The following is a 27,548-nucleotide window of genomic DNA, read 5'->3' as shown; positions in this document are numbered from 1 at the left end:
CACATTCCACTGGGGGTTTCTGTTTGTTTGTTTCATGGGGTTTATTTTTTATATCCCTGCTTTGATATTTATTGTGAATTTGTGATAGTCTTAGAAATTGTGGGCTAAATTCCACCTGATATTTGCTTCACATAGCTGCACTGGAATTGTACATGGTATATAGTTAATTAGGACAGGATTTGGCCCACTACATGTGTATTTAAACTTGAAAAGAAGGATTTTAATGTTCCTGTTACTATTAAATAGTAGAAGTATATTTTCATCTGGACTGAGACCTTGTGTGAATTCATTGTCCAGAAGCATCCAATGAAGATCAGAACCCTATTGGGTTAGGCCCTGTGAAAATTTGTAGTATGAAAGAATTCCTGCCTGGCAGGGATTATAACATAAATAGAGGAGATGGACAAACTGGTGGAAAGTAAAACAAGGTGAAATGACTTACCCTAGGTCACAAAGCAGGGCCCTGGATGAGCTAAGAATGAAACCCAGGTCTTCTGACTCCCAATCCACTAACCATGCTGCAATCTGTCTGTTCATACAGGGCAACAACATGCTGCATAATAGAGAGAGGGAAGAAATGTGAGCACTTGTGCTTTTGAGACCTTGATTTGCACTTGCTAGCTCCACAGCTGGTGAGAACCGGCATAGCTCAGCTGAATTCAATGGAGAGATGCTGATTTACAGCAGCTTGGGATCAGTGCAAGAAACAAGTAGTTAGATCCTCAACAACTCAGACTTTGTCCTGCATTATTCAGGTGGGTGCAGATGTCTTCATGCACACTTTGTTGATGCAACATTTGGATATGTCTACAATGAGGAGATATTTTGGGATACCGGAAGTATCCTCAAATAGCTATTCCGCATCTATTGAAGCATCCTATTATTTTAAATAGATTTCGAAATAATGGGAACTTATTCTGATGTCCATTCTACAAGGGTTAAGGGGCATTTTGGAAGAGCAAGTTATTTAAAATTTGGCACAAATAAGCTATTTCAAATTACACTTGAAATAAGCTAAGCAATTTGCGTAGCTAAAGGTGCTGTGTAGACACACCCTATATCCACAAGAAGGATTCCCTTTTCCCTTATTTTCTCTCCTCCATTTAAGCCTTAATAACTTACTTGGAAGGGCATCTGCTCCGGAAAAGTCACAGCAGACTCAAACTACCCACAATGCATTGAGCTGGGACTTCCATTGCACTAAGCATCCCCTTCATAACCGGTTTCCAGGAGGTGAGACAACCCCAGCCATAGACACATTCACAGACACATTATGCAGATAATTCTAATGACGTTTCTATTATCCTGTAATTACTAGAAACAATTACAATTGTACATGTGGAAAGAATTGGCTGAGTCTCATATCTCAGATTCCCATTGTCCAAATATGCCTTAGAAGAAACATCAAAGACTTGCAAGCCTGGCCAGCCAGAGCTATGTTGTTATCCAGCCCTTCAATCCCCTGCGTTGTCTAGATACAGTTTGTTTCAAATAGAAGCTGGACAGCTGTCAATGCGGGTTCCAGGGGAAGATGACCTCTGTCCTGAATGAGAGAATGAGATGAATGCTGTTTTCACATTGAAAATGGAATTCCATCACGACGGGTTTTACTCACAAATGGCTCTTTAAAAATCTGATTGACAGATGTGATCACACCACCTTTTGAGTAAGATTATAGACTTAACTGGGAAAGATAGAAATGGAGACCAAACATTGGAGACCAAAGTTTGCATGAGCTCTTCTTCTCTTACAGAGCCACACTAGTTATGAGCATGCTAAAGAAGCATAGCCCTGTTCAAACACCTAACAAGGGGCTGGCTGAGAATAAATGATACAGGACTGGTGCCGATACTCAAAGCTATTGAAATCAGTGGGAATCAGGTACCTAACTATTTGTTTGGATCTGGGCCATTATCTCTCAAACTACCCTGTCTCTAAGCATCACTGTAAAGCTTCTGCCTATGTCCTTCCATTCCCAACCCTGTTTTTTCAAGTCACTTAGCTTCTTTGTACCTTGGCCTTCCATCAGTAACATGGGGGTAATGCCCAGGGAGGTAGTGAGAAAAATGATATTAAAGATAGTGAGATATTCCAATAGCATGGTAATGGGGACCATATAAATATAGATAGATACAAAGGAGGACAGTAGTGGTCTAGGCATGTAAATCATCTGCTATGCAGGGCTGTCTATAAGGAAGCTAAAGCAGAAGACCCATTTTTACATGGACAGGTCTGTCCATCATTATTTGTAAGTGCAGGTCAGCAGAATGTCCAGTAGGCAGCAAATAATTTGATTTTCCTTCTCCAGACCAGGCTGCCGGATAATAGGGCTGCTCCCTACTTGCTCTGAACGTGTGTTACATTACTAAGATAGACAGGAGATCTGACTGTACAACTATTCTGGCTCAGGGAGGAACCTTTAGTTCCTACATCAAAACACAATCAGAACAATAATGACAACTCCTGGCCACTCCCTGCCATCTCTCTTAAAATCCCTTTTCACAAAAATAATTCAATACTATCAGAGTTCAGGGGACAAGCTAATTAATCTGGGCACAAATAACACACAACAAAAAACTATGCCCACATAAACACAAATACGTTTTTTCAGATTTATATTGGCCAATTAACTCCATGACTCTCTGCCCTCGCCCCCAAGAAATATACCCCCTCGCTGGCTTGCCTATGTGTTTCCTTTCTTTCTCCACCAAAAAGTCATTATGATCCTCCTACAACTTACCTGGAGAACTAGAGGCAGGGCACATGAGCTCATACATCTTCTTTATTGGGTTCCTTTCTTAATTGCCCATCACTTGGGCAATCCTTATGTACTCGAACCCAAGACCACATGGTGAATTGATGTACCAGAGCAATTCAAGTCCTAGTCAATCTGGGGCTTTTAACATGTACAGTGAACTTTGTTGCAATGACGATGGAAGAAGTCCTAAGACAAAAACGTTCACACAGGGCAGCAGTAGGGCTGAGTAGAGAGCCTGCTCAGCCAAGCTTTTGCTCTACTAGAAGAATGGGTGAGCCACATAGCACTGTAAAATAATTGCTGTTTGAAGGGTAGGAGTGAGCTATGATCTCCCAAATGAGGGAGTAGATCAATCTTCCTCTGCACAATGAGGAAAGCTCAGATGGTACAGAGGGCGAGGGGGACACTTGATTTCTATCTAGAGTTTCATACTGTACTCAAGCTGTGCCATGTGAGCTCCTCTCACAAACTTTCTGAATCAATTTTTTATCCTACCCCTTAGGCATTTGGGACAACTGAAAAAAATTTCCCCCCTTCTTTCTTTCTCTTTGTTAAGCCACTTGCTTTCACCTCTAGCACCTCCTCTCTATTTTCCTGCTCTATTGCAGCTGTGAAGACACTCAAAGCTACGTCTACACTGCCTCTTTTTTGCAGAAGAGGCAATGCACATGAAGCACTCATTAGCAACTTCTCATGCTTCGTTTGCATAATCTCCCGAAGCTTTTTGCGTTTATACTTTTTGTTCCAAAAACCCCTTTTGCGCAAGATCCTTATGCCTCAAAAAAGGAGGTATACAGATCTCACGCAAAAGTGTTTTTTTTGCACAAAACAGACCCATCTACACTGCTTGTTTTTGTGCAAAAACCTCTTGCGCAAAAAGCCTTGGGGAGAAATTATGCAAATGAAGCACAAGAAGTTGTTAATGAGCTGGCAAAAGAGGCAACGTAGACATAGCCTCAGGGTATGTCTACACTACAAACTCTACAGAGGCAGAGCTGCATTGCTACAACAACACTGCTGTAGCAGAGACATTTGGGGTTGGGATTTTTCTGAGACTCTAGTTACTCCACCACTCAGAAAAGCTGTAACTAGTCAACTGAAAAATTCTTCTGTAAACCCAGTGGTGTCTACACCAGGCTTAGGTCAACTTAACTACATCACACAGGGTTTTAAGATTTTTACGAGGCTTAAGATTGCATCTACACTGGGAAAGGTTTGCCAGTATAGACATATGTTATAAGGCAAGGTTTTTTTTGGGGGGGGAGGAACGGGGAGGTGGGTTGTTTTGCTGTTAGAGCTGCATCTACACTGGGGCAACTATTTAAGTTAGGGGTGGGATTCTTTTCACACTCCCAACACATTAATTATGTTGGCACTACCATTAATTTTTAGTTCAGGCCTATGATGCAGAAAAGTGTTTTATACTCACTTCAAAATCCAGTTTAATAGTATTGGCTGAAATGTTCTGAAAGTTGCTTTTTTAAAAAAATGTCAACATTTCAAAGGAACTAAAGGGGAGTAATGATTAAGTGTGTGTGATTTTGCACATGTGCATTTTGACCTGCTCTAACAACTAAAATGGCGTGTTCTCAAACCTTGGCCCTTTTGCCAAATCAGCTCCAACTACAAATCTTAGGAGATTCACCTTTGGAGATCAACATTGTGATAGTTGCTGTAGAACTTAATTGGTTGAGAAGGTTGACATCATCAGGATTTTTTATACTTAAAATAATTCAGGTTCCCTCTGCTCTGTTTGGACTCTAAAGGACTCATGCCACTTTTGTCCAAGTAGAGTTAGGGGTTTGTCTTGAAGCCTTGATCAACATTTTTATCTAATGATCACCTGATCTGTTTTTTTGTTGTGTGCTGCTTCTCAGCCTGGCTCCACCCATTACCCCAGAAGCGCTGCATTTTAGTAATTCCATATGCATGTAGTAGAACTGGGAAAACATCTTGGTGTTTTTCTGAGATAAAAGGTGCTAAATAACATGGAAATGCTACTGAGGCAGGCATAGCTTTTTTTAACAAGGTTGAAAAAATCTCCCTTGTACATAAGGAACGCTAATAACAACAAAGAGGCAGAACCAAGAAGGACAGAGTTGAATCAAAAGTAAAGGAAACTCCAAATGATGAGTGTAAAATGGAAAGGTTTGGGGTTTGTTCGTATTATAAAACCACTCTAAAATCGCAGTCCAATTCAACACAGAATGGAACATGAAGTCATTTAAATTCTCATTTGGCACGACACCATTCCTGTTGATTATGGTGTTGCATGTGATCCTCTCCATCCTCCTCCTGCTGTTTCTCCTTTATCTGCTTCCAGTTTGAATCCAACTGCTGTGGTCACTCATGGGGCATGCTTGACAGCTGCAGAACCCTGATGCCAAGTTTTGGCATGCCTTTTTCCAGCTACAGCATTATGTGTGCGTATGTGTGTGTCAGTGGAGAGCATAATAGCTGCCCACTTTTCTGGCTCCCCCTTTGGCTTACAGCACACAATAGTCACACAACAGCTTGTGGTCAGGCTTTCTTCCTTCTGGATGTCACTGATTTTGCCTTTGCCAATCTCGCCAGTAGAGTTAAGGTTGTATCAAGCACTCTAATTATGAACTCTGTTTTAAGGAGTGCAAAGGAGGTCTATAACTAGGCCAGAAAAAAGGATGGACTCAGAGGAAATCTAGCATCAGTCATCTTAATTTGAGGAAAAGGTTGATTTAAAAAAAAAATTCTACCATATTTGCTTAAAGGAAGCCAGTTTAAGGTTTCTGTGGTTGCACTAGAGTATTTCTCAGAAACTAAGGGCTCTAATTTCATGGATTTTTTTGCACTCATCGGCGGTGATTTAAAACAATGACATTTAGCAAGTGTGTGGCCATAATCTTGTTAATAGCATTTGATATTCTGAAGAAATAAAGCATCAGAGACAATTACAGGCCTAGTTCAAGAGATGAACAAAGGATGAGACTGCCGAGGTCCCCATGGGTTCCATTTTATCCCCAACTGTTTGCACTCAGTAATCATGAAATGAAAATAGCATGAGGCCAACGTATAATCTGTAGGTAGAAGAAGCTAAGGCTTGTTAGATAATATTCCTGTGGGCTCAGTCTCTTGCTTGGAATGGGAGTGCAGGGACTCAGCACTTCACAGTGTTGGATCACCCATAGTTTTTGGTGTCATGTTATTTTGTTGCTACCTCAGTGTCATCTGAATAGATTTGTTGGTATTGCTAGAACAAACGCATCAACATTGAATCCGTTTGGTGTGCACGTCTGAAAAAAAGCCACATTTCTCGGAGTATGTAAAGGGGGAGCACAAACAGTCCACAAAATCAAGAAATATCACTAAAATGTTATTCCACCTCTCTAAGGTGGAAACTGCCCCTAATCACATTGTTTGCATGTTCCTAGTGTAATAGACTCAGTTGCCATTGCCTGCTTGCTGTTAAACCTCTGATGTTCTTTACATTACAGCATTTGTGCCACATTCCTAGATGCTCAACATTTCAAGAGCAGTACAAACTGACACAGCAGGAAGGCAGCCATATTCAACTTTGCAATTCTTGGGCTTCATCACATGAAACACCGGACAAGGTAGTATTATGCAGTGTACGATCGACAGCTTGCAGGCTGAATGCAGAAGGGGGAGAAGCGTATTTGTAAAAATTCTATGGATTAGTCAGTCTATTAAGCTTTTCTCTGTGTTTAGCTTGCCCTAGATAATAAATGCTCAGCCCAACCCACTAGCAATTTGATAGATTCTCTTTAGAAAATGCCTCACTAGCTAAAGGTAGCACAAGCTGTCTGCTTAGTGTTTAGTATCATCTCTCTCTTCATATATAAGGAGGGCAGGGTGTTTATCAGGCAGCCTTCTAATGACTCGCTGTTTGGACAAAGTTAAAACAACAACAAAGTAGTTCTGGCCTATTTCAGATGATTTAATCCTCTTTAGACTTCTTTGAATCTCAGGCTTACAGTTATTTAGCACATTTCCGTAAGTATCTGAGTGCTCCCGATCACATCTGTAGTGAAGTTGTGTTATGATAGTGCTCCTGCTGTGCTTATCTTTGACACACAGGGACATTTTGGCCAGATTTCTTGTAGGATCAAATTTAACTGGTGATTTCGGCTTTTTGAGTACAACATTTCATGTTAGTGGTTAGGAAGATTTAACAGTGGGATTCTCCCATGCATATAATACTTTACAATGAGAGTAACTGCCATTTCTTTATTATTTGTTCTTTCAGTAAACAGATATTATACAGGCTGCAAGGAGCAAAGAATTGGTGGCCACTAAATACATTAATACCATTCTCCAAGTTATTTGTAAGTATTAACTATAGTATATATGCCACTTTGCAATAAGCTGATACACATACAAGTATTTTACAAAACAGGGTGAGTATTTCCCCCATTTTACAGATAAGAAAAGAGGCAAAGAGTGTCTTGCCCAGGGTCAAACCATATGTTAGTGGCAGAGCTGAGAATGGACCCCCAGGTCTCTTGTCCCTGGAGCACACAGTCTCTGAGTAAAGCTGTGGTATGCAATTTTTAGGAGTTGGGGAGGAGGGTGATTTTGGCACTTAATGGAATCATAGAGTCATGAACTAACCATGTGCCTTTTCATATAGACAGACATTTTATTGTACTCTACAGTGTATTCCTACTGGTTGCCAGAAACTAGCCGAAGCAGCCAAACCCACAGTATTCTTAATCCAGGAATTCTTTTGCAAGTCAGCTTTGCCATTTCGAAAAGCCAGCCTCCTCCATTAGCTCTCCATACTGCATTGTCAAAAGTGCATTATACAGTGTAACCTACTGGGATGGACTGTGTCAATAAGCCAACACTCACTGAAGCCAATGGAATAATTCCTATTGATTTCAAAGGGTTTTGAAAGAGTTTTGGCTCAGGCCCTAACTGGGTGGCAGAGAGGGGATTTTCCAAAGTCTCCATAATGGTAGACTCAAGTCTTCTGCATCTTTATCCTCTTCTAAAAGGGCTATGTGTTGGAAAAGATTGGGTTGCAGGTGAACTCACATGAGTCATAGATCCACTGTCCACTTTTACGGGCCATGATCTGCAAACATCCCTCCAAATTATCATGGATGGAGCCACACAAGGCTTATCTCCAATATGTGCCACCTTCCATACCCCTCCTATACAATCCTTTTCCTCCATTCTGCCCCCCCTTTCCTCAACTTTTACCACATGGGTAACTGTAGTGGTCCTGCTGACTAACAAGCATGGTGCATACATAAGGGAGGGGATGGATTGGCACCTTAGATAGAGCAAAAATTATGGTCAAACCAGAATTATTTTTGACCAGTAAGTGTGACCGATCTTATATGGAACAAAGAGGAAGATGCAGCTCCCTGTCTTAAAGCCCTTTTAATGTAACTAAAAATAGTACAATTCATATGATGAGCAGAGGACAAATATAACAGAAGGGATCAGGTTTATGTGATAAAGAAAGCATGGCAGTATTGTGACATAGAAACTCTTTGGCAAAGGGTCCCCCCTTCTTTGCAACCTCCAACCTGACACTCTCATCATAACCAAACACATCTTACAAAATATTTACAAAACAGTCGCCAAGATATGGCCCATTCAGACAAGGAGTTGTCATCCTACCCTTTAAAGTCAACGATGCAATGAGAGGCTCAGATGTTTAGCCTTGCTCAGTACCTATGCTTTCGGTGGAAAGCCATCAGATGCAATTGCGATGAAGGCGAAAAAAAATCAACAAGTGAGGGACTTGCCCGGTCTATGACTAGAAACAAATGACTGACTCAGTGTGACATGGGAGGAAGACTCCTCTGAATCCTACCACTGAGGAGAAATAGAAAGGAGCAAGGCATTGACATAAACAATTGGATTTTGGTTTCTGAGAGGTTAAACTGCTTTGCAACGTGCTGCCCTTTGACAGAAGAAACCCGCTTTACTAGCTAGGAAAGGTAACTGTTAATAAGAGTAGATCCAGATTTGCAGTGTTTACATTTCTGCAGAGATACCAGTTCTCTGTGATAAACAAAACACCACACCAGCCAGAAATCTTTGCTTTGTTTTCTCACTAATAAAACCAGAGGAGCTTTTTCTTGCTATGTTTATGGGTCTCCCACTGGTCAATAGTTTAAGGTCCAAATCTATTCCAGATGAAGACTATAGCAAATTTCCCATTGGCTTTGGAGGGAGAAGGATTGAGCCTTTAATAGATTAGATGCATACAGAGGCAAGATATTTCTTCAAATGACAATTTCTATGTTAAATAATTTGTAATGTAAAAATACAATAGGATTTTTCAACTATTTTCCAGTGTAGTAATAAGACGCCCTAAACTTACATACATATTGGTTTATAAGAGGGACATCTGACTACAATCTGATTAACACCAGATTAGTACATAGTGCTTTTTTAATAGCTTAAAAAACAGCTCATGTTCCATGATCCATTTGATCATATAAGCAGGACTGTTCAAATGAATCAGTGACCACAGAGCAAGTAGGGCAAAAATAGGAATAAAGTTGAAATAATTCTTGCCGGAACAGGAGAATATGGAATCTGTTTCATGGTCTCAGATGTGAAACAATCTAATGGTTACAATCCCTTGGAATTTCTTGCCTTAAAAGAAATATTTCGAATTTAGTGATTTCCAGATATACACCCAAAGGCTGGCATCCCCACTTTTGCTCCAGTCATTGATGGTTGGAAACAGGGGAGTGGGGTGCTTTTTGGGTTACTCTCAGAGGGTGTAGCCAATGGTAATTAGATAATGTTTTCTGATATTTTCTTTGTAGTTTCCATTGCTTAATTTTACCTGAGTATGAGACCTGTTAGTCTGTGCAACAATTCCCAAGGAAAAAAGAGGAAGCCTCATTGTTTGACTCATTTGACGACTTAGCACAGTGTTGGTGTTGGAACAATAATGGTTATATAATGCAATAGTCATAAGAATAACTAAATTACTGGGATGGATTTTACTAGCTCTAGTTTCTGAGTCTACTATTTCAGCCTAGATTTGTTCCAAAGACACCACCTTTTCCCCCCTTCAAATGTTGTGTCTGATTTTTACTAGCATACCCAGTAGCCATCCCATATGTTGCTATGGCAGCTATGCACCATGCATTTTAAACAGAGATACAGCTGAGTATCCACATGTAACACTGAGGTTAAGTTTTTTCAGTAATTATTGTGGGGCCAGATTACGAGAATATTGTGTCAGCAACATTTGTGTGCACATATTTTGTGTTTGCGCATTTTAAATTTGCACACACAAATTCCTAACAATGCTAGATAATATTAGAGCATTGCACCTTTAACGCTAGCTAGCTCAGCTACTGAAGATGGAAGTAACATTCACAGCTTTTGAAGAATCTGTGATTCAGTAATATTTGTTATACTCAGCAATATAAAATGACCATTATCTCATACTCTGCTTGGCTGAACCCCTGAATGACTTGCTTTTAGAGTAACAAGCTGTCACTCAATTTCATAGCATTCACCGACCCATGAGAATATGCTGACAATTCGGAAAGACACTGAATGTTCAAAGAAATGTCTATCTTAGGGGAGTCATGTTGGGACTCTTATATTTCCAAGGTCTAGCTCCTGCTGCTAATATACACTGAGAAGACTGCCCTATTGAGGTGGGGAGCTACTTATAAGAGAAAAATGTCTGCGGCTGCTATAATTATACCAGCACCTGTTTAACAAGGTTCCAGGTTGGTTGTCTTCCAGAGCAATTGCTGAGTGGTGCAGGAGGCTCATTGTCTTCTCATGCAGGATGGATGATCAATAACTCAATTCATCTTTATATTCCTGATGTAAACAGCAAGAATATCGGTGAAACGGTGGAACCTGTTTTCCAACTACAGAATAGACAGCTGTATTGGAGGTGGGGTGGTATTGTCTGTGTGCCTATCCTAACCTGAAGTCACTTTTCTAAGCCTGGAGTCTCAAACAGAATACTCTCTTCTTGTTCCCAGGGAGCTGTAATGAAAGTCAGTGTTCACTGGTAGTTTTTGAATGGCCTAAAATCAAAAACAGGACACAGCAGTTATAAGTCCTAATTTTTTTCTTCTCTCTCGCTCTGAGCTGGAAGTAAATAGTGTAGTGTCTTTCTCCACAAAATGCACTCCGTGATAGACTAATAAATGTCTTATGGTGTGGAATTAATCTGCTGAAACATTAAAAAAAAAAAGATGCCTTCCTCAATCTGTTCCAGGACTCCTATTTCTGAGGTGCCTGGTATTTCACTGCCCTGTGCCATGGAGATGCATTTACATATATACATAGTCAGTACACAGTGGATGTAAAATGCCACCAGATCTGAATCCTTTTTCACAGATGACTAATGATTGCACCTGGGCTAAGGCCTTGGAGAAGCATGGCCCTAGTCTCTTGGAAACAGGTATGGTAGGCTAACTAACTTAACCTGACCTAAAACATAGGGAGTCTGGTTTTAAATAAATTCATGCTGCGCTAAGGATTCCAGTTCTGGAGATTTATGCCTCCCATTCAAGGAGAGTTCATGCTATTTAATCAGTGGTTCTATTAATGCACTGCCAGCAAGAGTATCTAATGATCAGAACAACTGCATTTCCTATCCTAATAGAAAATGTGATTATTAAATAAATAAAGGCCCTTGTTATAAGGAACGAAAGGCTTGTCTCTACTGGGACAACCAAGAAAATTAATATGAATTAACTAACGTGTGAATTTGAAGAGGATTAGTTAAATAGCATTAAGCCCCGTGTGATCACCATCATTCAAAATTAAAGTGGTCTTAATTCAGTTTAGCTTTTTGAAATTCCAAGCAGGGCTGGATTAACTCTATTGGGGGCTATTAGATTTTGTGGGGCCCCCTAGGCTCCAGGGTGCAGCCAAAAATCAGGGGTTCAGAGTGTAGGAGGCAGGAGATTTGATACGGTAGAGACATGAAGGCTCTGACTGGGGGCATGGGCTGAGGCATTTGCGGTTCAAGAGAGGTCTCCAGACTGGGGCCAAGTGGTTTGGACTGCAGTAGCAGGCTCAGGGCAGGAGGTGGGAGTGTGGGGTCTTGTAGCCAGACAGCCTGTAACATCCATTTTTGCTTGCCTGGAGCATACAGGGCATACAGAGCAGAAGGCCCAGGCTGTGTGACCGTGAATGGCTGTAAACAGAGATATGCCAATTGCTGACCAAGAGGCTGCCAAGGAGTGTCCTTGACTTAACCCATATTGATACGAACACACAGCCGTCCGTGGGGGGAGGAATCTCTCGCCCAGTAAAAAAATGTCTAGTACACACAGTTTAGTTATCTCTCTTGCAAGTGTAAATTAACTTGAAACTTGCTTGTAAGAACTGGCGCCACAAAACAGACCAGTACAATTCGGCATCTTAGATAAGAAAGAGGATACGGGCCCCCAGGGGTATATAGATGGGTCCAGCAGCACATTTTCTCTGAGTGTCAATCTACCATCTATCTGCTGGTCAGGTTAGGTGTTTGATCTCCCGAGGTTCCAGAGAGGACGCCCGCCTCGTATTCGTCTTTCCTAGGAATTGAGAGACCGGCCCTGGCCTGACATGCTGGAGTCGAGAGGCACAGAATGGAGTAAAAATTGTACCTGGATGTAGTCCTTTGTTTAAGTATATATATACATAGTGTTAGAGCTCTTTAAAGATTAAGTTGGCACTTGGTACCATTATTTCTATTTTCTATCTTTACCTTTTTCCTGTAACCATTTTTAAGATCTATATATATATATATATATATATATTTGCTAGCATTTAAGAAATAGAGCAATAGCCATTGTAACCATATGATTTATAAGCTTCTTTAATAAACCTGTAACTGTTTAAGCTTTAACCTGACTCCTTCAGTTGCTGTAACAGAACCAAGCACAATTTAAAAGAACTTCAGCCAGTCATTAAAAAAACAGGCATAGAAAGAGCTTGGGCATTTGGATCTGTGTCACTCCCAGGTGACAGATCTGTTAGGGCACCTTTCAGCCTTTCCCAGGCTTCCCGCTGCGAAGGAATCCTGTGTTCTAGTAGCTAAAATCTAAAGTGTAATAAGCTCTTCCTATATAAAAAGGCGTCTGTTGGCCTGCTGGCCACCCTCTGCGACGGGACTCCGGTCCTAGCAGTAAAGACACGGACGTTAAACCTTTTCTCGAAAACACACACACACACTGCCCTAACTGTTGGCTGACAGAATTGGCGTAGTTGGCAGGATTGTGTTATTGGTTCAAATACAGCAGCATGAAGCCTGTCATGCTGGACATGGATTTTAGCTGTATAGAGAAAGAGTTTGCCCAAGAGGGATGGGGCAACCCTAAATGGGATAAAGAGATGTTAGGGAAAGATGCTTGCATCTGGCTGTTAAAGGGTGTGTGGCAAGCAGCCTGTACTAGCTACTGGAAGTTAGAAACAGAGCTTATCAGAGTGCAGAGAGAGAGATACGAACTCTGGGAGCAATGCCAGAACCTGGATACCCGGGTGCGAACCCTAAATAAGGACATGGAGCACCTACAGGAACGGCTCCTCCTAAGGCTAGAGAGGGAAAGAAAAAAGTAATTAATAGAAAACAAATAAGCTTTTGGAGCTGGCTTTAAAACTTTGCTAGCTCAAGCCCCCACTCTCCCGCCTTCCACTGTAACCAAGATAAAACAGTACAGCATTCCAGCCGAAGCTATGTCTCCGGTCTCTCTGCGAACTAATTAAAGATTTGAAAAAACGGGAAATCTTAATTCGTACCTACTCCCCGTATAATTTGCTCAGGAAGCATGCTCGATGGGAATGAGCCCCCACCCACGAGGAAGCTCTGAGACAGCTAATAACGAGATACACACTTATCAGTCTATGGGTCCAATTCACCCTAATGCCCCATTTTATTTGTACCTCACTGTGGAAAACACAGGTATGTCCTATGCCTTATGGCAAGAAGGAGAAACTGTACTCTGCCGCCCCATACAATTTGGCTCGAAGTTATAGCAGGGGTCACAGTCAAATTACACGCTTTATAAAAAGTGCTTTTGGCAGCCTACACAGCACTAAGAGAAACAGAGGAGCTAACCCAAGCTCAAGCCATAAGACTTCACACTGCTCTCCCAATCATTAAGCCCATATTGGAGGGAAAGGAGTTGCCACCGGGAATAGCCCAAAAGAAAATGACTGTCCAAAGATGAGCACTCTATTTACACCACAAACTCTGCTGCAGCATGGATGTTATGAAAACCCTATACTGTGAACTTTAAAGTTAGTAATAGCTGACTGCAATAATGAACAGTCAGATTTACTTATTGAAAGGAATCAGGAGGTGTGTGTGGGTCTAATTGGAAAGCCCACCCTCCTTACCAAATTGATAGTGAACAAACCTGTGTCATTAGGAAAAATCATTTAGCGGGAATTAGGATGTATCATAAGAAAGAAAAAGCAAGTAATTTAAAGAAATGTGAAAGTAAAAAGTGAACTCCGTGGGAGTGTGAAAGGAATTAAGTGATTGTTGTAATATGTAAAGGGAAACCTGCTTTAAAAATGACACCTTGTTTCTTTGCAGTCTCTTTCTTAAGCACTGTGCAAACCATCTAGGCAAAGAAACAATCAAATGTAAACATTTGGCTATGTACACTTTTGTTAAATCTGCAAAAAGAAAATTAAGGATTCTAGTGAAACTTAATTGGTTAACTGCATAAAAGAATGAGCTCTATATATTGTAACTCTATTTTGTGGGTTTCAGATGAACTAGTTTTATTTTGTTTTGGATAATGTCCTCTTGCTTAAAATTGCAAACAGACAATGCACAAATTAGTTAGTGCTTGTGTTGCATTCAACTTTTAAAGTTAAATTTGCTCTCTAAGAAAATAAGTTATTGTTTTAAGAATCCAAACTCTGAAACTTCACTGTGTCTCTATTCAAGGCTAAGTTGATAACACTTTTGGCTTGCTCTCAGATCCAAAGTTGTAGTGGGTACAGACTGCCTGTCTGTTCTGAAGAGGTGTGAAACCAACTGTCCCTCATAAGTAAGCCTGTAACATTGTACATATGATTCTTTTCAGAAAAATAAAAGCTTTTTGCTTGCAGGAACAGTAACTGGTCAACCAACGCCTTGTGCTAAGGAAAAGCATTATAGCCTCACACATTAAGCCTAATCTGTGGTACAAGAGGAAAACTGAGGCATGCCACTGTTGGGAAGGGCTAGCAACTCTAAAGTAATTCGAGGAGTAGAAGGTCACGAGTACCGATAAAGCGCCCTTGTTCTCGAAAAGTTGCAACTCACTCGCACATGGAAGTGGTAAGGAACTAGCTGTAACTGGTATCCCTAACAGATCTTAGGCAGTATTTTAAGTTATAATGAGACACCCCAACGAGGGTAAAGATGTTTTCTTGTCTTTCAGATCATCAGAAAGCACTGGTGCCAGCTGAAGAAACAACAACAACAATAAAAACCACGGTTCTGTGTTATGATAAAATAAGTTTGTGTTTTGTCCAAGTTTGTCTTGTATATCTTAATTGTGATACGTATTGCAAATGTTGTTGTGTATAGAAAATTGTTTTTTTTAATGAAAGGATAATTTAAGTAAAGCAGAAGCATTAATTTAAACCAACAAAATTAATAATTGGGCCCAATCAATTAGCAACTTTAAAATTCTGTGAAAGGATAATAGTTTAGTAATTGTTTAGGCTAGGAGAATGTTAACAGTGTCTCCACGGGTAAATAAAGAAGAAACTGGAAAGAAGCAAAGAGTGCATCACGTAAACAGAAGGACTGGGAGTAAGGTACCAGCCCTCTCCCCCACCGGATTGGTTTTGCTTTAATAGCTCTAGAGCGCCAGAGATAATAAGAAATTTTTAAGAAACAACACGGGCAAGTGGGACATCAGCATATTTAAGTAAAGATGCCCACAACAATGAAAAAAACTAGTAACCTCACCATTGCAATAACAGGTACTTGCCCTGCTACTCATTGGTGCCTGATGCCTTAAAAGGCCTCAAGAATTATAGAATTGCATAGGTTATCAATTAAACATCTGTGAACCATGCTTGGTCCTATAAGAAAAACAGTGACTCTAGTCAACGTAACCTCCTTCAAGTCACATACATAAAACAAATACACGCTAATAGCAATGAGGAATACACGGCCTTGGGCCACCCCTCATTCACACAGAATTATTTTGTTTATTGTAACAACATGAACACTACAAGGACAAAGAATACACAGTCCTCTGAGTTAAAGTTTGTATGGAATATTGTAAGAAAGAAGCTAAACACTGACATTAGGTCACTGAAGTTAGACCTACTAACTCCTACTGGGGCTTACCACTTAAAGCCCAAACAAAGGTAACCCCTGAGGCATGGCTGTCATTTGTTAAACAATAGCCATTGCTAACTTGCTCTCATTTAAATATTATTAACCAGGACCTTGAGGACAAAATAAAGCCTCCCAATTGTGCATCTTGCCCTGAACAGACCCCTGTCCCAGAACCAGGACAACTGTCACTGGTCCTTACCTTGGTAATGTTCCACACTGGTATAGACCAGCTGTGTGCTAGACTGGCTAATCAAATTGGCAAGTGCCTAATTAGGCAACAACGGAACTTAGCAAATAACATCGCAGATTAGTTTAGGCCTGGAAACTCTGTCAGCAACACTTACGTTATAGCCCAGAAATTGTATAAAATCCAGGCTGGTAGATGCAGTAATATCCAGTGCCCGTGGAGGCCTAGATACCAGCAAAGCCAACCGATTAATCCTGGATAGTTTGAAAGATCTGTCCAGCTCTGTGTCCACTTCACTAGATCTAACCAAATATTTGAACCAGAGACTAATTAGATTATTAATTAATAGAACTAGAAGGCCAGTATTAAAGAATAGGATAGCTTTGACCACCCAGCCCTTACGGTAGTGAGTCCCCATCTCCCCCGTGCCTACCCATAGAAGTGGGGAAGTAAAAAATCCATGAAAACCCAACGGCCCACAGATGGCAAATAGGAAAACAGATTAAATACTGTAGTGCAAAGATTAAACAATCGGCAGACCCCTACAGGCAGTCCGATCAGTAAGGAATTTTTCCCTACAAGGAGAACCTCTCCTAGCCCCACTGTACCACTTAAAAATTCTAATTATGCACCTGGAAACACTGTAGTAATCAAACACCCCAGATTAGGAACGCAAACCCACGTACTGCACTCCTACAAGGAAAAAGGAGTCTAGACCACTGCAGATGCTGGGCTAACACCAATAACCATTACTGAGGCTTGGATTGTATCCAAGACCAGCAAACTTGTTTTATTACAGGATACTGAGGCAATAGCCCCGAACAGTGCTCCAGTGCGATGTATCCCTCCCAACACTGGTGTGGATACAGAAAACCACCATGAACTTTTTGTATATACACTGCTTGCTGTTGCAACGCTTGCAATCGCTGTTGTTATAAACTAAACTATAAAAAAAAAACCTAAGCTGAAGCAAGACACGGTACTCCAACTCGCCATGGTCTTCTTCCTCATCCCAACTGCTACTGCTGTACCAAAACATCTTATTTAACTCCTCTACTGGACTGAAAATCAAGTTTGTCCCCCTCAGCCCAAAACAACTAGTAAAACAAGACCGACATCTTTCAATAGAGACCGGTGTGGTTCGATGACAGCGACCACCGCAATCCTCAAAATAACTTTGGGGGGAGGCAAAAGAAGTGGCAACAGACGTATGAGGTAAGACATACCATAACTAAGAATGTAAACATCTCATGGCTAAATTGGTTAGCCCAACAGCTAACATTTTCCTTAACTCCTTTCCTACACCCATAGAATACTAGTCATCCCATAGAATACTGGGGATTTCTTAGTTTGTACAATATTTATACCTATAAAGGGGATCCAAAAATGCTCTTAATCCCTTTTAACTCTTGCCTTCTGTTTTAAAAGGAATGTGGAGTCTCTACTTTTCATAGAAAAAAATAGCCATGACAAGGCATAATATAAAAGGTCTTGTATTACTGAGATCCCTCTCCCTCTTTGTAAATAGGAATTCAGTTATTGCTCATTGTAACATGTTTAAACCTTGATGCCTTAGTAAAGTTCCTAAAAATGTACTAAAACTAGGAGGAGGCAGTGTGGTCTAGTGAGGCTAGCACTTGGCTGGGAATCAGACGACCTGGGCTCTTTCCAAATGACCTTTGGTAAGTCACTTAACTCACCATTTGTTTCCTTGTATATAAAATGAGGATAAATATATTTATATCCTGGAAATGTGGTTTGATTTCTATGGATAAAAGTGTTATATTAGAGCCAGGTATTGCTAGTGAATACAAGTGATCTGCCATGATTTCTTATACCCAGGAGTAAAGTCTAATGTCCCAAAGTACATCTAGCCCAGAAAGCGGTAAGTAGATTGTTCTCCAACACAGGTTACAGAGATTATGTCACTGCCAATTGCCTGAAACTCATCGCTAGATAAAATAAAAATGTCTGCCCCCTTTGCCACATTCAGAAATGCAATGCAGATCCCATCTCTCTGACTTAACTTTCCAGGAATAAACTTCTCACACACAACAGAATCCTCTCATCAAACATATTTATCTTCAGAGTGACCAGATGTTTGTGGTAATAGCAACAAATTCAGTTGGTGAAAGAGTTATGTTTTTGAGTTACACAGAGCTCTTCTTCAGATCACCTGAAGAGTGAAGAGAAAGAGCGAGAGTTTTCCTGATCCTCAGGAGTCTTGAGATCCCACACACTTACATGAAAGCCAGTTAGGAACAACACCTTTGCAAGAGATATATACAGTATTGCAGGAATATTTCTATGCTCTCCTTCCCTTTATCTCTAATCTCAACAGACCAGATTGAGTTACAAAATCTACCTCTAGAAGGTACTTCTAATCATTTTAATATCTGTCAAGGAGAAAACTTTCTACTTAAAGGGCTAGTGTCCAAAGTTAATGTACCACAGTTACGAAACCTATTATAATGGCTATACCAAAATTAATGACAAATATGTGAGCACTCATTTTGCCTTGTTTAGTCTCGTCAAATTATAAAAGACTAAATAATTGCAGTTCTATTTTGTTGTTTTTTAAACATACATATGTTTTGGATTGGTATATTCTTACTGTAAGATTAAAAGGTGTTATCCAGATTCTTTGGAATTTTCATGACATATTAAAATATTTACACACACACACCAATGTTTTATTCTAGAGGGCCATTAATGAACTGGCTTTGTAACATTTTCCTCTGGATGAAAATATTGCAATTGTTACATCACTTTAGCAATACTACAGAAGTGAATGAGAGCTGAAAAAAGATCGTGGATTTACCAACTGTATAGGATGAACAAATCCTATGTGACAATCTGCAATGGAAGTTCATGTGTATGTTATATAAATGTTGTGTACAACCAGAATCTCTAGTTTCTCCAAAAGACCGTCAATGTCTATTCTACAAAAATATCACTTACAGTGCTTTATGCAACAATCATTTTAATCTGTACAATTTTCCTTTTATAATATGTGATGCAAATAGTATGTACAAGTTGGAAAACCATGGTACACATCTGGCTTGATAAGATCCAATAGGCCAACAAGAATGTTAATACAATGAAATAGTGATTCTGGTTTACAATATTCAACTTGTAATGATCATTCATCTGAGGCCTTAACTCAGCTCTAACAGCGAAAACATAGCAGAGAAGGTTCTGCCGAAAAGCTGAAATACTGACCTTGTAAGGTGAAAACTGACTGGACATGGCAATCTGCAGCATATCAAAGCACTAGTACAGTTTATATTTCTTCAAATGCATAGTTTCAGATTTAACAAAATCAATGTATTTTTCCAATGGGTTACTGCTTTAAGCATTTTGCTTTGGTTTTGGTTTTTGTTTCCATGTGTTCCAATACAATTTTTATGACATGTCATCCTTGTTATAACATGTGCTTAGTACTCTTTCAATGGCTGAAATAATTTTAAGGTGAAATACAGATGTTGAACTTACAGAATAGAATCAGAGCTATATGATAATGAGAGTGAAAATGATCTTATATTTATATAGCATTTTCATCCAAGAGGACCTGGAAGTGCTTTACAAATATTACCAACAGATTTAAAATTACACTAAAGTGCAGCCGTCTATGTTGAAATGCTTAAATTCGTTTACAGTGCGTAGCATCACAACACAACAATTCAGGTCACAAATAAAAAACACTGATTTCTATTATAATAATAGGGCACTCTAAGTAAGCAAATTGAAATGATCCATGATGGAATTTGGCAAGAAGGCCCGAGTGAAAGTGAACACCTTTTACTTTTACCAAAACAAAATTCTATGGGAGCTTTAATAATTAGAGGGTCGAGAGCTCAGTTTTTAGTCTCACCTGAAACATAATATCTGCAATGCGACCAATGTCAACATAATGCCATTGGTTTACTCAGAGGAAATAGTGCCACCTACTGATCATCAATATCACTTCCTGCAGCACCCATGGGTATGGATAATGCAAAATGAAATGAAACAAAAGTGTCAGAAACAGTTTATAAAAATGGCACATTTATTGCTACAGAACGGTCATGTACATGACGGCATCGAATAACTACAGATGAGAAACAGGTAATGGCCTACACCAAGCTGTGTTTTTTTTTTTTGTATTTTTTTTTTAATGTTCTTGAAGGAACCCAGCACACAACCTGTTTGGACACTTCTACAAATCAGAAATACACCAAAAACATGAAAAAATCGAGGCACTCAGCCACACATTGAAAACAAGGTGTAACTGTTTATCTTTTTTTAAAAATCTTTTTCCCTTTTTTCATTTTTTCCCATTTTTTTGTTGTTTTGTTTTTACTGCTGTAGCTATGTGAACAGTCGCAAAATTTTCCCCGTTGCGACCTACAACTAAAAGAAAAAAGCTACCATACAGTTTCATCTCAGTAACACATGGTAAAATAACATCTTTTAAATAGTAAAATAAAGTAACAAACTTTTACTCAGAATGATTCCAAAAATCTACAAAGAAGAAATATTCAGAATCTGACAATTTTTTCCATAATATTCATGGTATAAAAGGATTGCTCCTGTGAAAAATAAGCCAAATATATTTTTTATTTTTAAATTTAGGGTTTTTTTTCCTACTAGGGTGTACTACAGTCTATTTTATAGCAAAAAGAGCACTAGACAAACGAAGCTTTATAACAAAAAGCCAGGCACTGATACATGGTAAATCTCTGCTGTTTTTTTCTTATCTTCACTTAATTGCATCACAAGTAACAAGAATGAAAAAGGCCACAGTTCATATATTTTCACCATTACATAAGTCTATAATACTTGAAATGAGTATGGTCAAACCAGCACTGCACAAATATGAATCAACTTCAAGTCCCATGAGAAAGAACATGTCTTTAAAAAACAAACAAAACATAAACAAAACAAAAAGATAGGCCCCAAAAGGCCATGGTGCCCCATGTGTTGGAATTAATCATATTCCACCTCCCCTCCCCCAGTCGACCAGTGGACTAATTCTCATTTTTTTGTGCTTGTTTCCGCCAAAATATCTTCATTCCTGGCAATATACTGTATAGTTCACTTCTTGACACAGATCAGATTCTGCCTGGTGGATACAAAGATGAAACTTTCCTCTCCCTGACTTCCCATCTTCTCCCACCCATCCCACCCCCAAAAAATCGGAAGACTGAATCAGTACAAGTTGCATCACTGGTAGGACTGACAGTTGTATAAACGTTAGTGTTCCTTGCAGCTACACAGAAGACAAATGGTTAAAAAGTTCTAGATGAAGATTCCCTATTCAGCATAGTCATAAATTACTTGAATGTGGAGGTGGATCATTTAGTAAAAAGCTGCTATGTAGATAGTGTTTCTTAAACGATTGTAAGCTAGGTATATTATCCTGCATTACGCAGCCTTCTGCAATCTTAGTATCATCAGCTAAATACCTATAACAAATCTAGCATGGGACAGTAATTCTTCCCTTGGGATGGGAAATAATGAAAAGGGGGAAAAAAGGATCAAACACTACACACTTGCCTTTCATTTTTTTCAAAAAAATCTCAGCCTATCCAGAATCCGAGTAGCATTGAGGCATCCACATTGTTAAACAAAGTCTGGATAAAGGTTTACCTTTCACAAGATATTTTATTTCTAAAAGGGAAGTCTGTTATAAAATCATTACCTTATTGACTGGTACAGACTTCTACTTAATCACAATTATAAGTGAAAAAATACAAGGAAACCCCTACACTAATATTTGTTAAAAATGTCAATAAGGCAAACATTTATTTTTGTTCAGCTTTTTCAAAATTAAACATAAGTTTAGATTTATAATGCATTTTTTCTGATAATAGTTATAAGAAACAAAACTCTTAAAATTTCCCAATAGTCAAGGGCTATTTTCAGTTCCCTAAACATGATGTGTACATATACAGATTAAAAATATGATTTTCTGGGTTATAATGTTCCTGCAATTGTTAGTTCATTTGTTGTTTCATTCTTTATATCACAGAGGACATCAATGCATATGATACTGATAAAGAGAAACCTTAAAGATACCAGCATACAAAAGCACAGTTATCATTAATGAGTGAGATTAATTTTTATCACACTCATTTTCATATAAACCAGGTCTGTTAAAAGTCCACAGTTTTTAAAGTAATATTCATTTGTAATTCTGACTTAAACCTTGTGGTTGCTGCTCTACTGTGTATACCTAATGATGTAATCCACCTCCACATTTGAGAAACTTATAAACAAATCAAAGCATTTTAAGTTTTACCACTATTGAACATATTTACAGGTTTCAACACACACAGCTAATCAAAATGTTTATGGGTATGTAGAAGGTGATCACATGTTAACTATCATATTTGTTCTTTACGTTTTCAGAAACAAACATAAAATTCAGATTCTTGTATCTCACTATTTCATTTAAATGAGACTTTTTTCAACCACACAGATTGTTTTTAAACAAAAAACTGATACAATGTATTAAAACACATAATAACAAGAGTCTACATGTAAAAATATAACTTTTACATACACAATTTCAAAATAATGATACGTTTGCCATTTGTTGCATAAAATTTACAAATGTATTTTTCATTACTATATAACTGGCAAAACAGGAGAACAGATGGAACATTTAGACCGTTTTGATGGATTTATGGCATTTACTCAGTGCTGAAAGGTGGAAAATCTACTTGAACAGAGAGATTTTATTTAAAATACATGCCAGGTTTGTGTGGCTGTAAAAATAGAAACTAGATTTGGAGACAAAAGGATGCTGACAAATACTTAACTAGGAGCACTATCTGTTAATTTTACTGTACACCAAAGTCAATCATTATAAGATTCACTATGGAAGTTGGTTCAGTTGTGCCCAGACTTCAAAGCTAGTTGTCTGATTAGTTGCTGTGCCATAGTTTGATCTATGTTACTATTAAATATGTTAAGTAAAAACTTCATTCATACTGGCCAGAGAAATACTGTACTACCCACCCACCCCCTCCTAAAGAAAGTGCAACGTAATGCTTTAGGACTCATAAGGCTTGTTATAATGTTGCATGATGACTGAATATTGGCATTTTGCAAATGAAGGAGGAGGCAGCAAGTGGTCTACATTTAAGTAATCCACTTGAAAACAAGAAAAGAATGAACAAAGAAAGTCAATCAAATCTGTCACACTGCTTGCAATTTTTCCAATTGATGTTTCCCCACCCTCCCCCAAAAAAATCTGACCATGTATTCAGAAACGCCTCACTGCACACTATTTAGGCTACACACATAGATAACACTTTAATCGGTTTGTTAAATCACAGCCACTTTGATTATGTAATGTTTCTGATGATATAAACATTGGAAGGCACAGTGGTAACATTGTAGCATTCTAACCTTGTACCTCTGAAAATCCCAGAATAGGGTCAACAAGAGCAACATTACGATTCAGACAAACGCATTTTGCCACGTCGCAGTAATGCAGCCTGTAATATCTACACATGATGAGACTTTAAAGTCCTGTGTTCCTAAAAGACTGGAGAAACAACTCTCTACCTACTTATGAATGAGAAGCAACGCCAGGGTCAGCATTTCAGCCTGCACTACCCTCCAGAGACAGAGTTGGCACTACAGGTTACAATAACAAAAACAGGGGGGAAGGACAGAAATAAGACCAAAAAATCCTTATTTACAGTAAAATCTTTTTAAAAAAGTTAATCAGTACTATTTTTTTACAGGAGCAAAAAAGTCTGAAACAAATGAACAAAAGCTTACCATATTCACTAAATTTTTAATATATATTTATATATATATTTATATATATATATTTGTCATAGGTCTATAAGATCCATCTGTTCCTCCTACCCTAAGGAATGGCTAATGTCATCACTTCAGTTTTCATTAGGACGTTTGCTGGTTTTGTAAATATCTGGGCAGCAAAGCTTCCCTTTTAATATCCAGTAAGTATAAACACTAGCTGTCTAGCACACCAACAAAAACGTTCATTTTTTTCTTCAGAAGTACACTTTTTCATTATTGCAAGTTTACAATTTTAAATTAAATATTTTTTTCAGACTTACAAATTAATTATATTTTTTTTTCCAAAAGAAGTTTAGGCACAAATGCATTGTCCCACAGTGTGGAGAAGATTGCCATTCAGTCTCTAGGCTGTGCATTTACAGCTCGTAACATACTGCTTTAAACATTCTGAATGATATGTTAAAGAGAGTTGTCCCTCAAGTTGCACTTTGTTTTTTGTTTAGTAATTGGGAATGCTGAAATCTCTTGCGTCTGTGATTCTTAACTACTCAGACTTGTCTTATATTACAAAAAAGGGGTTAAGGAGAAGTGTTTATGTGGGATTAAGATAATACAGCTGTTAAAGAAGTGGTCTCTTGTTTAAATGAAGAAATGTGGCAACTTGGACCTGTGAAAGAAGTAAAAAAAAAAAAAATCAGTCAGGTATTTATCCTTATCTTTAACTTTATCTTCTTTGAACAAATTATTTGAATATTGTCTTGGAAATCTAAGTGCAGGTGCAAGATGATTAAATTTAGGTAAATTTTAAAAGGATGAGCCAAATTCCATTTGTATTGGCACATATGCAACCCCATCCCCAAGCTGGCCCAGATTCTACTGAATGACTCTGTTTTCGGTGTCTTTTGAAGAATTTCTTGTGTATTCATTGTGCTTTGGTCACTGCTGAAAATGAACTTGCCTTTTTACATCTGTCCCATATGATTGGATGCATCGCCCATCCCAGGGTGGGGTCCTGCCAAGGAAAGTGGAGGGGGGTCTGAAGACACTTTCTCTTCTTCTCTTCTTTTCAGACATGCTGCTTTAGGGTTGAGATTCCTTTCTGTTGAATTGAAGCAAAAGGTCATTTCAAATATGACAAGTTTTACATCAAACTGATTTGTTTCCTGAATTTGCATCTAACAATTAATTTATCAGTTATTTCTTATAGATTTTCAGTATACTCTGGAGTGCATTTCACAACTGAACTTTGATTTTTTTCCCCATATGAAGTATTTGTCATTACGAGATTCCTTTCAAGATACAGAAATTTACAGGGTAGCATTTGTGATATAGGCATGACCACTTTAGATGTTTTAAGCAGTGCAACTCAGTACGTAAGCTTTGCAAATACCTTCATGTTTATGCAATGACCAAGGGCAGAGGTGGGCAATAATTTTTGATAGGGGAGGAAGGCACTCCAAGATTTTGGAAAGTGGTTGAGGACTGCCCTCTTTCTTACCTGGCCATGTGCTTCAGTGAATATCTGAGCTAAGGAGAGGGGCCGTGGTTCTTCTTGGCTGCCTGTTTTTCAAACAAGCAACTCCCATTTGCTGGTTTCTGGCCAGAAAACAGCCAGTGGAATTGTGTGTGTGTGGGGGGGCGGGGGCGTGGGCAGCTCCTGAAGCTTTCCCCCCTCCCCTCCAGTTTTGAAACAGAAACAGAGCCCAGCAGCCACGTTTCTGCATGGCATGCAGGGCTGTGGGGCAAGCAGAGGAACCTTCCTGGGGCTCCCTGTTGCCTCTATGAGCCGGATCCAGTGGATTGGCAGGCTGGATGCAGCCTGTGGGACGTATTTTGCCCAGGTCTAACCAAGGGGGTACCCTAAATCTTGGATCTTCCTAAGTAACTCGAAATTTGAATATTGGGAATATCAGGAATGCATGTCAAAGACTAAAATGTCTTCTTCATTTTGTGACTAGGGTTAGATTTTCAAAAGATAATTTAAAAAATGGAAAATAGGACTAGAACCAGAATTTTGAATTGGAACCCTAGATCCATGCACGCCCAAACACTAAGGCCTGATCTACACTACATAGGAAGGTCGAAGTAAGATATGCAGCTCCAGATACATAAATTATGTAGCTAGAGTCAACTAATCTTAAATCACTGTCCACACAGTGGCAGGCTGATGGAAGCAAACACTCCCGTCGGCTTCCCTTACTTCTTACAAGGAGTAGGAGTACCAATGCCGACGGAAGCACCCTTTGAGTTTGATCTAGTTAGCCTATACTACACCCACTAACTTGAACCCCAGAAGATCGACTGTGGCAGTGTTGACCTTCTGTAAACTGTAGATGTGCTCTAAATTAGTGAACTAAGTCTCTATTCGCATGATTCAGATCAGAATCTGTCTCCATAACATGCTGAACTAGAATCTTTAACCCTTAAACTTAAGGTACAAAACCTGGATCAGATGCCAGATGCAAGAGCTGTGGGCTTGAGTGCATTTTTAGAATAATCTCTGTATCATCGAGTATTATAGATGGGTGCTGTGTGTTAAACAGGTCTGGTTAATCTCAAAACATAACTAAAGAGCTAGAGGAATTTAAGAAAATGTGGCAACATTTTTTGGCAGCTGGACATTTACAGATTCACTGATTTGTCTTCTTTTAGGCAACAGTGAGCATTTTAAGATAAGATTTCTCCACATGGCACATTGTGGGTGATACTGTACATTTAATTTTGGAAGTATTTTTCCAGGTTAAAAAAATGGGAAATTACTAATTATTTTTGCCCCCAAGTCCTGGGAATCAGAATTTTCCTGCTGTAAATGTATTAGTGTTTAGCTGCAACAGCTTTGGCATAGACAGCGTCAAAGGGTTCATTCACTATTTTTTCATTTCATGTACTCTCACACAGCCTTGCAACTCTGATCAGCCAAAAAAGGAGAGGGACGAAAAGCAGGCTACTGATATTACACTTTATGCATTCCAAAGCCAAAAATTCCAAATCTGATGGAAAGCAAAAAAGAGAATTTTTCTAAGAACTGTAAGCTATGATTAAATTGAGGAATTATTCTTGTGCTATTATACATGCCTTTGCACATAAAAGTTAGTTTTTATCGGTATTGACAACAGCTTGCAATGATTTTTGAGAACTAGTGGAGCTTAATGCTGCTGGGTTACACGAGAGAACTGGCAGACTGACCTCTGACTTGCTGTTCTAAGCTGAGGATGACTGCCACAGCCTGGTGTAGAATCAGGAGTTTGGTTTGGGGCTTGTCACTCTTCAGATGGAGTTGTACCATCCGTCCCAACTCCTTGAAAGCCTCATTAATGTCACGCACTCGTAGGCGCTCCCGAGCATTGTTGGCCATTCTCCTTTCTTTCTCTCGCTCTGCCTTCTGCTCTGGTGTAAGGTCTTCATCGTCATTATTGCTGAGACACAAAAGGAACACAGTATTTTCTAATGGTGTGGGGGAAAAGAGTAATTCAAACTTTCAAAACAGATTTCATACTAAACCACTGCAACGCATAGGCCACAATTTTCTGGATAATTCTAACTTGCCAACAAGCCTG

General features: G+C 39.1%; 1 protein-coding gene and 1 long non-coding RNA gene across 30 annotated transcripts in view; both read right to left on the bottom strand.

Annotated features, from left to right (window-relative positions):
- Positions 1 to 561, bottom strand: part of LOC142829773 (uncharacterized) — a 48,620-nt gene extending 48,059 nt beyond the window's left edge. Inside the window, exon 1 of the long non-coding RNA XR_012904525.1 lies at positions 443 to 561. This is a non-coding gene — a long non-coding RNA (uncharacterized LOC142829773). The remainder of the gene's footprint in view (positions 1 to 442) is intronic.
- Positions 562 to 20,360: 19,799 nt separating this feature from the next.
- Positions 20,361 to 27,548, bottom strand: part of TCF4 (transcription factor 4) — a 334,112-nt gene continuing 326,924 nt past the window's right edge. For all 29 annotated transcript variants that reach the window (XM_014570220.3, XM_075932639.1, XM_014570224.3 and 26 more), the window contains 3 exons: positions 27,178 to 27,407; positions 24,950 to 25,090; positions 20,361 to 24,658 (listed from right to left, as the gene is read on the bottom strand). In XM_014570220.3, coding sequence (XP_014425706.1) covers positions 24,954 to 25,090; positions 27,178 to 27,407 — 367 coding nt within the window. In that variant the 3' untranslated portion in view covers positions 20,361 to 24,658; positions 24,950 to 24,953. The remainder of the gene's footprint in view (positions 24,659 to 24,949; positions 25,091 to 27,177; positions 27,408 to 27,548) is intronic.

The sequence above is a fragment of the Pelodiscus sinensis genome, chromosome 6, assembly GCF_049634645.1.
Source record: "Pelodiscus sinensis isolate JC-2024 chromosome 6, ASM4963464v1, whole genome shotgun sequence".
Taxonomy (NCBI): Eukaryota; Metazoa; Chordata; order Testudines; family Trionychidae; genus Pelodiscus; species Pelodiscus sinensis.
This window is presented reverse-complemented; position numbering and strand designations above follow the sequence as displayed.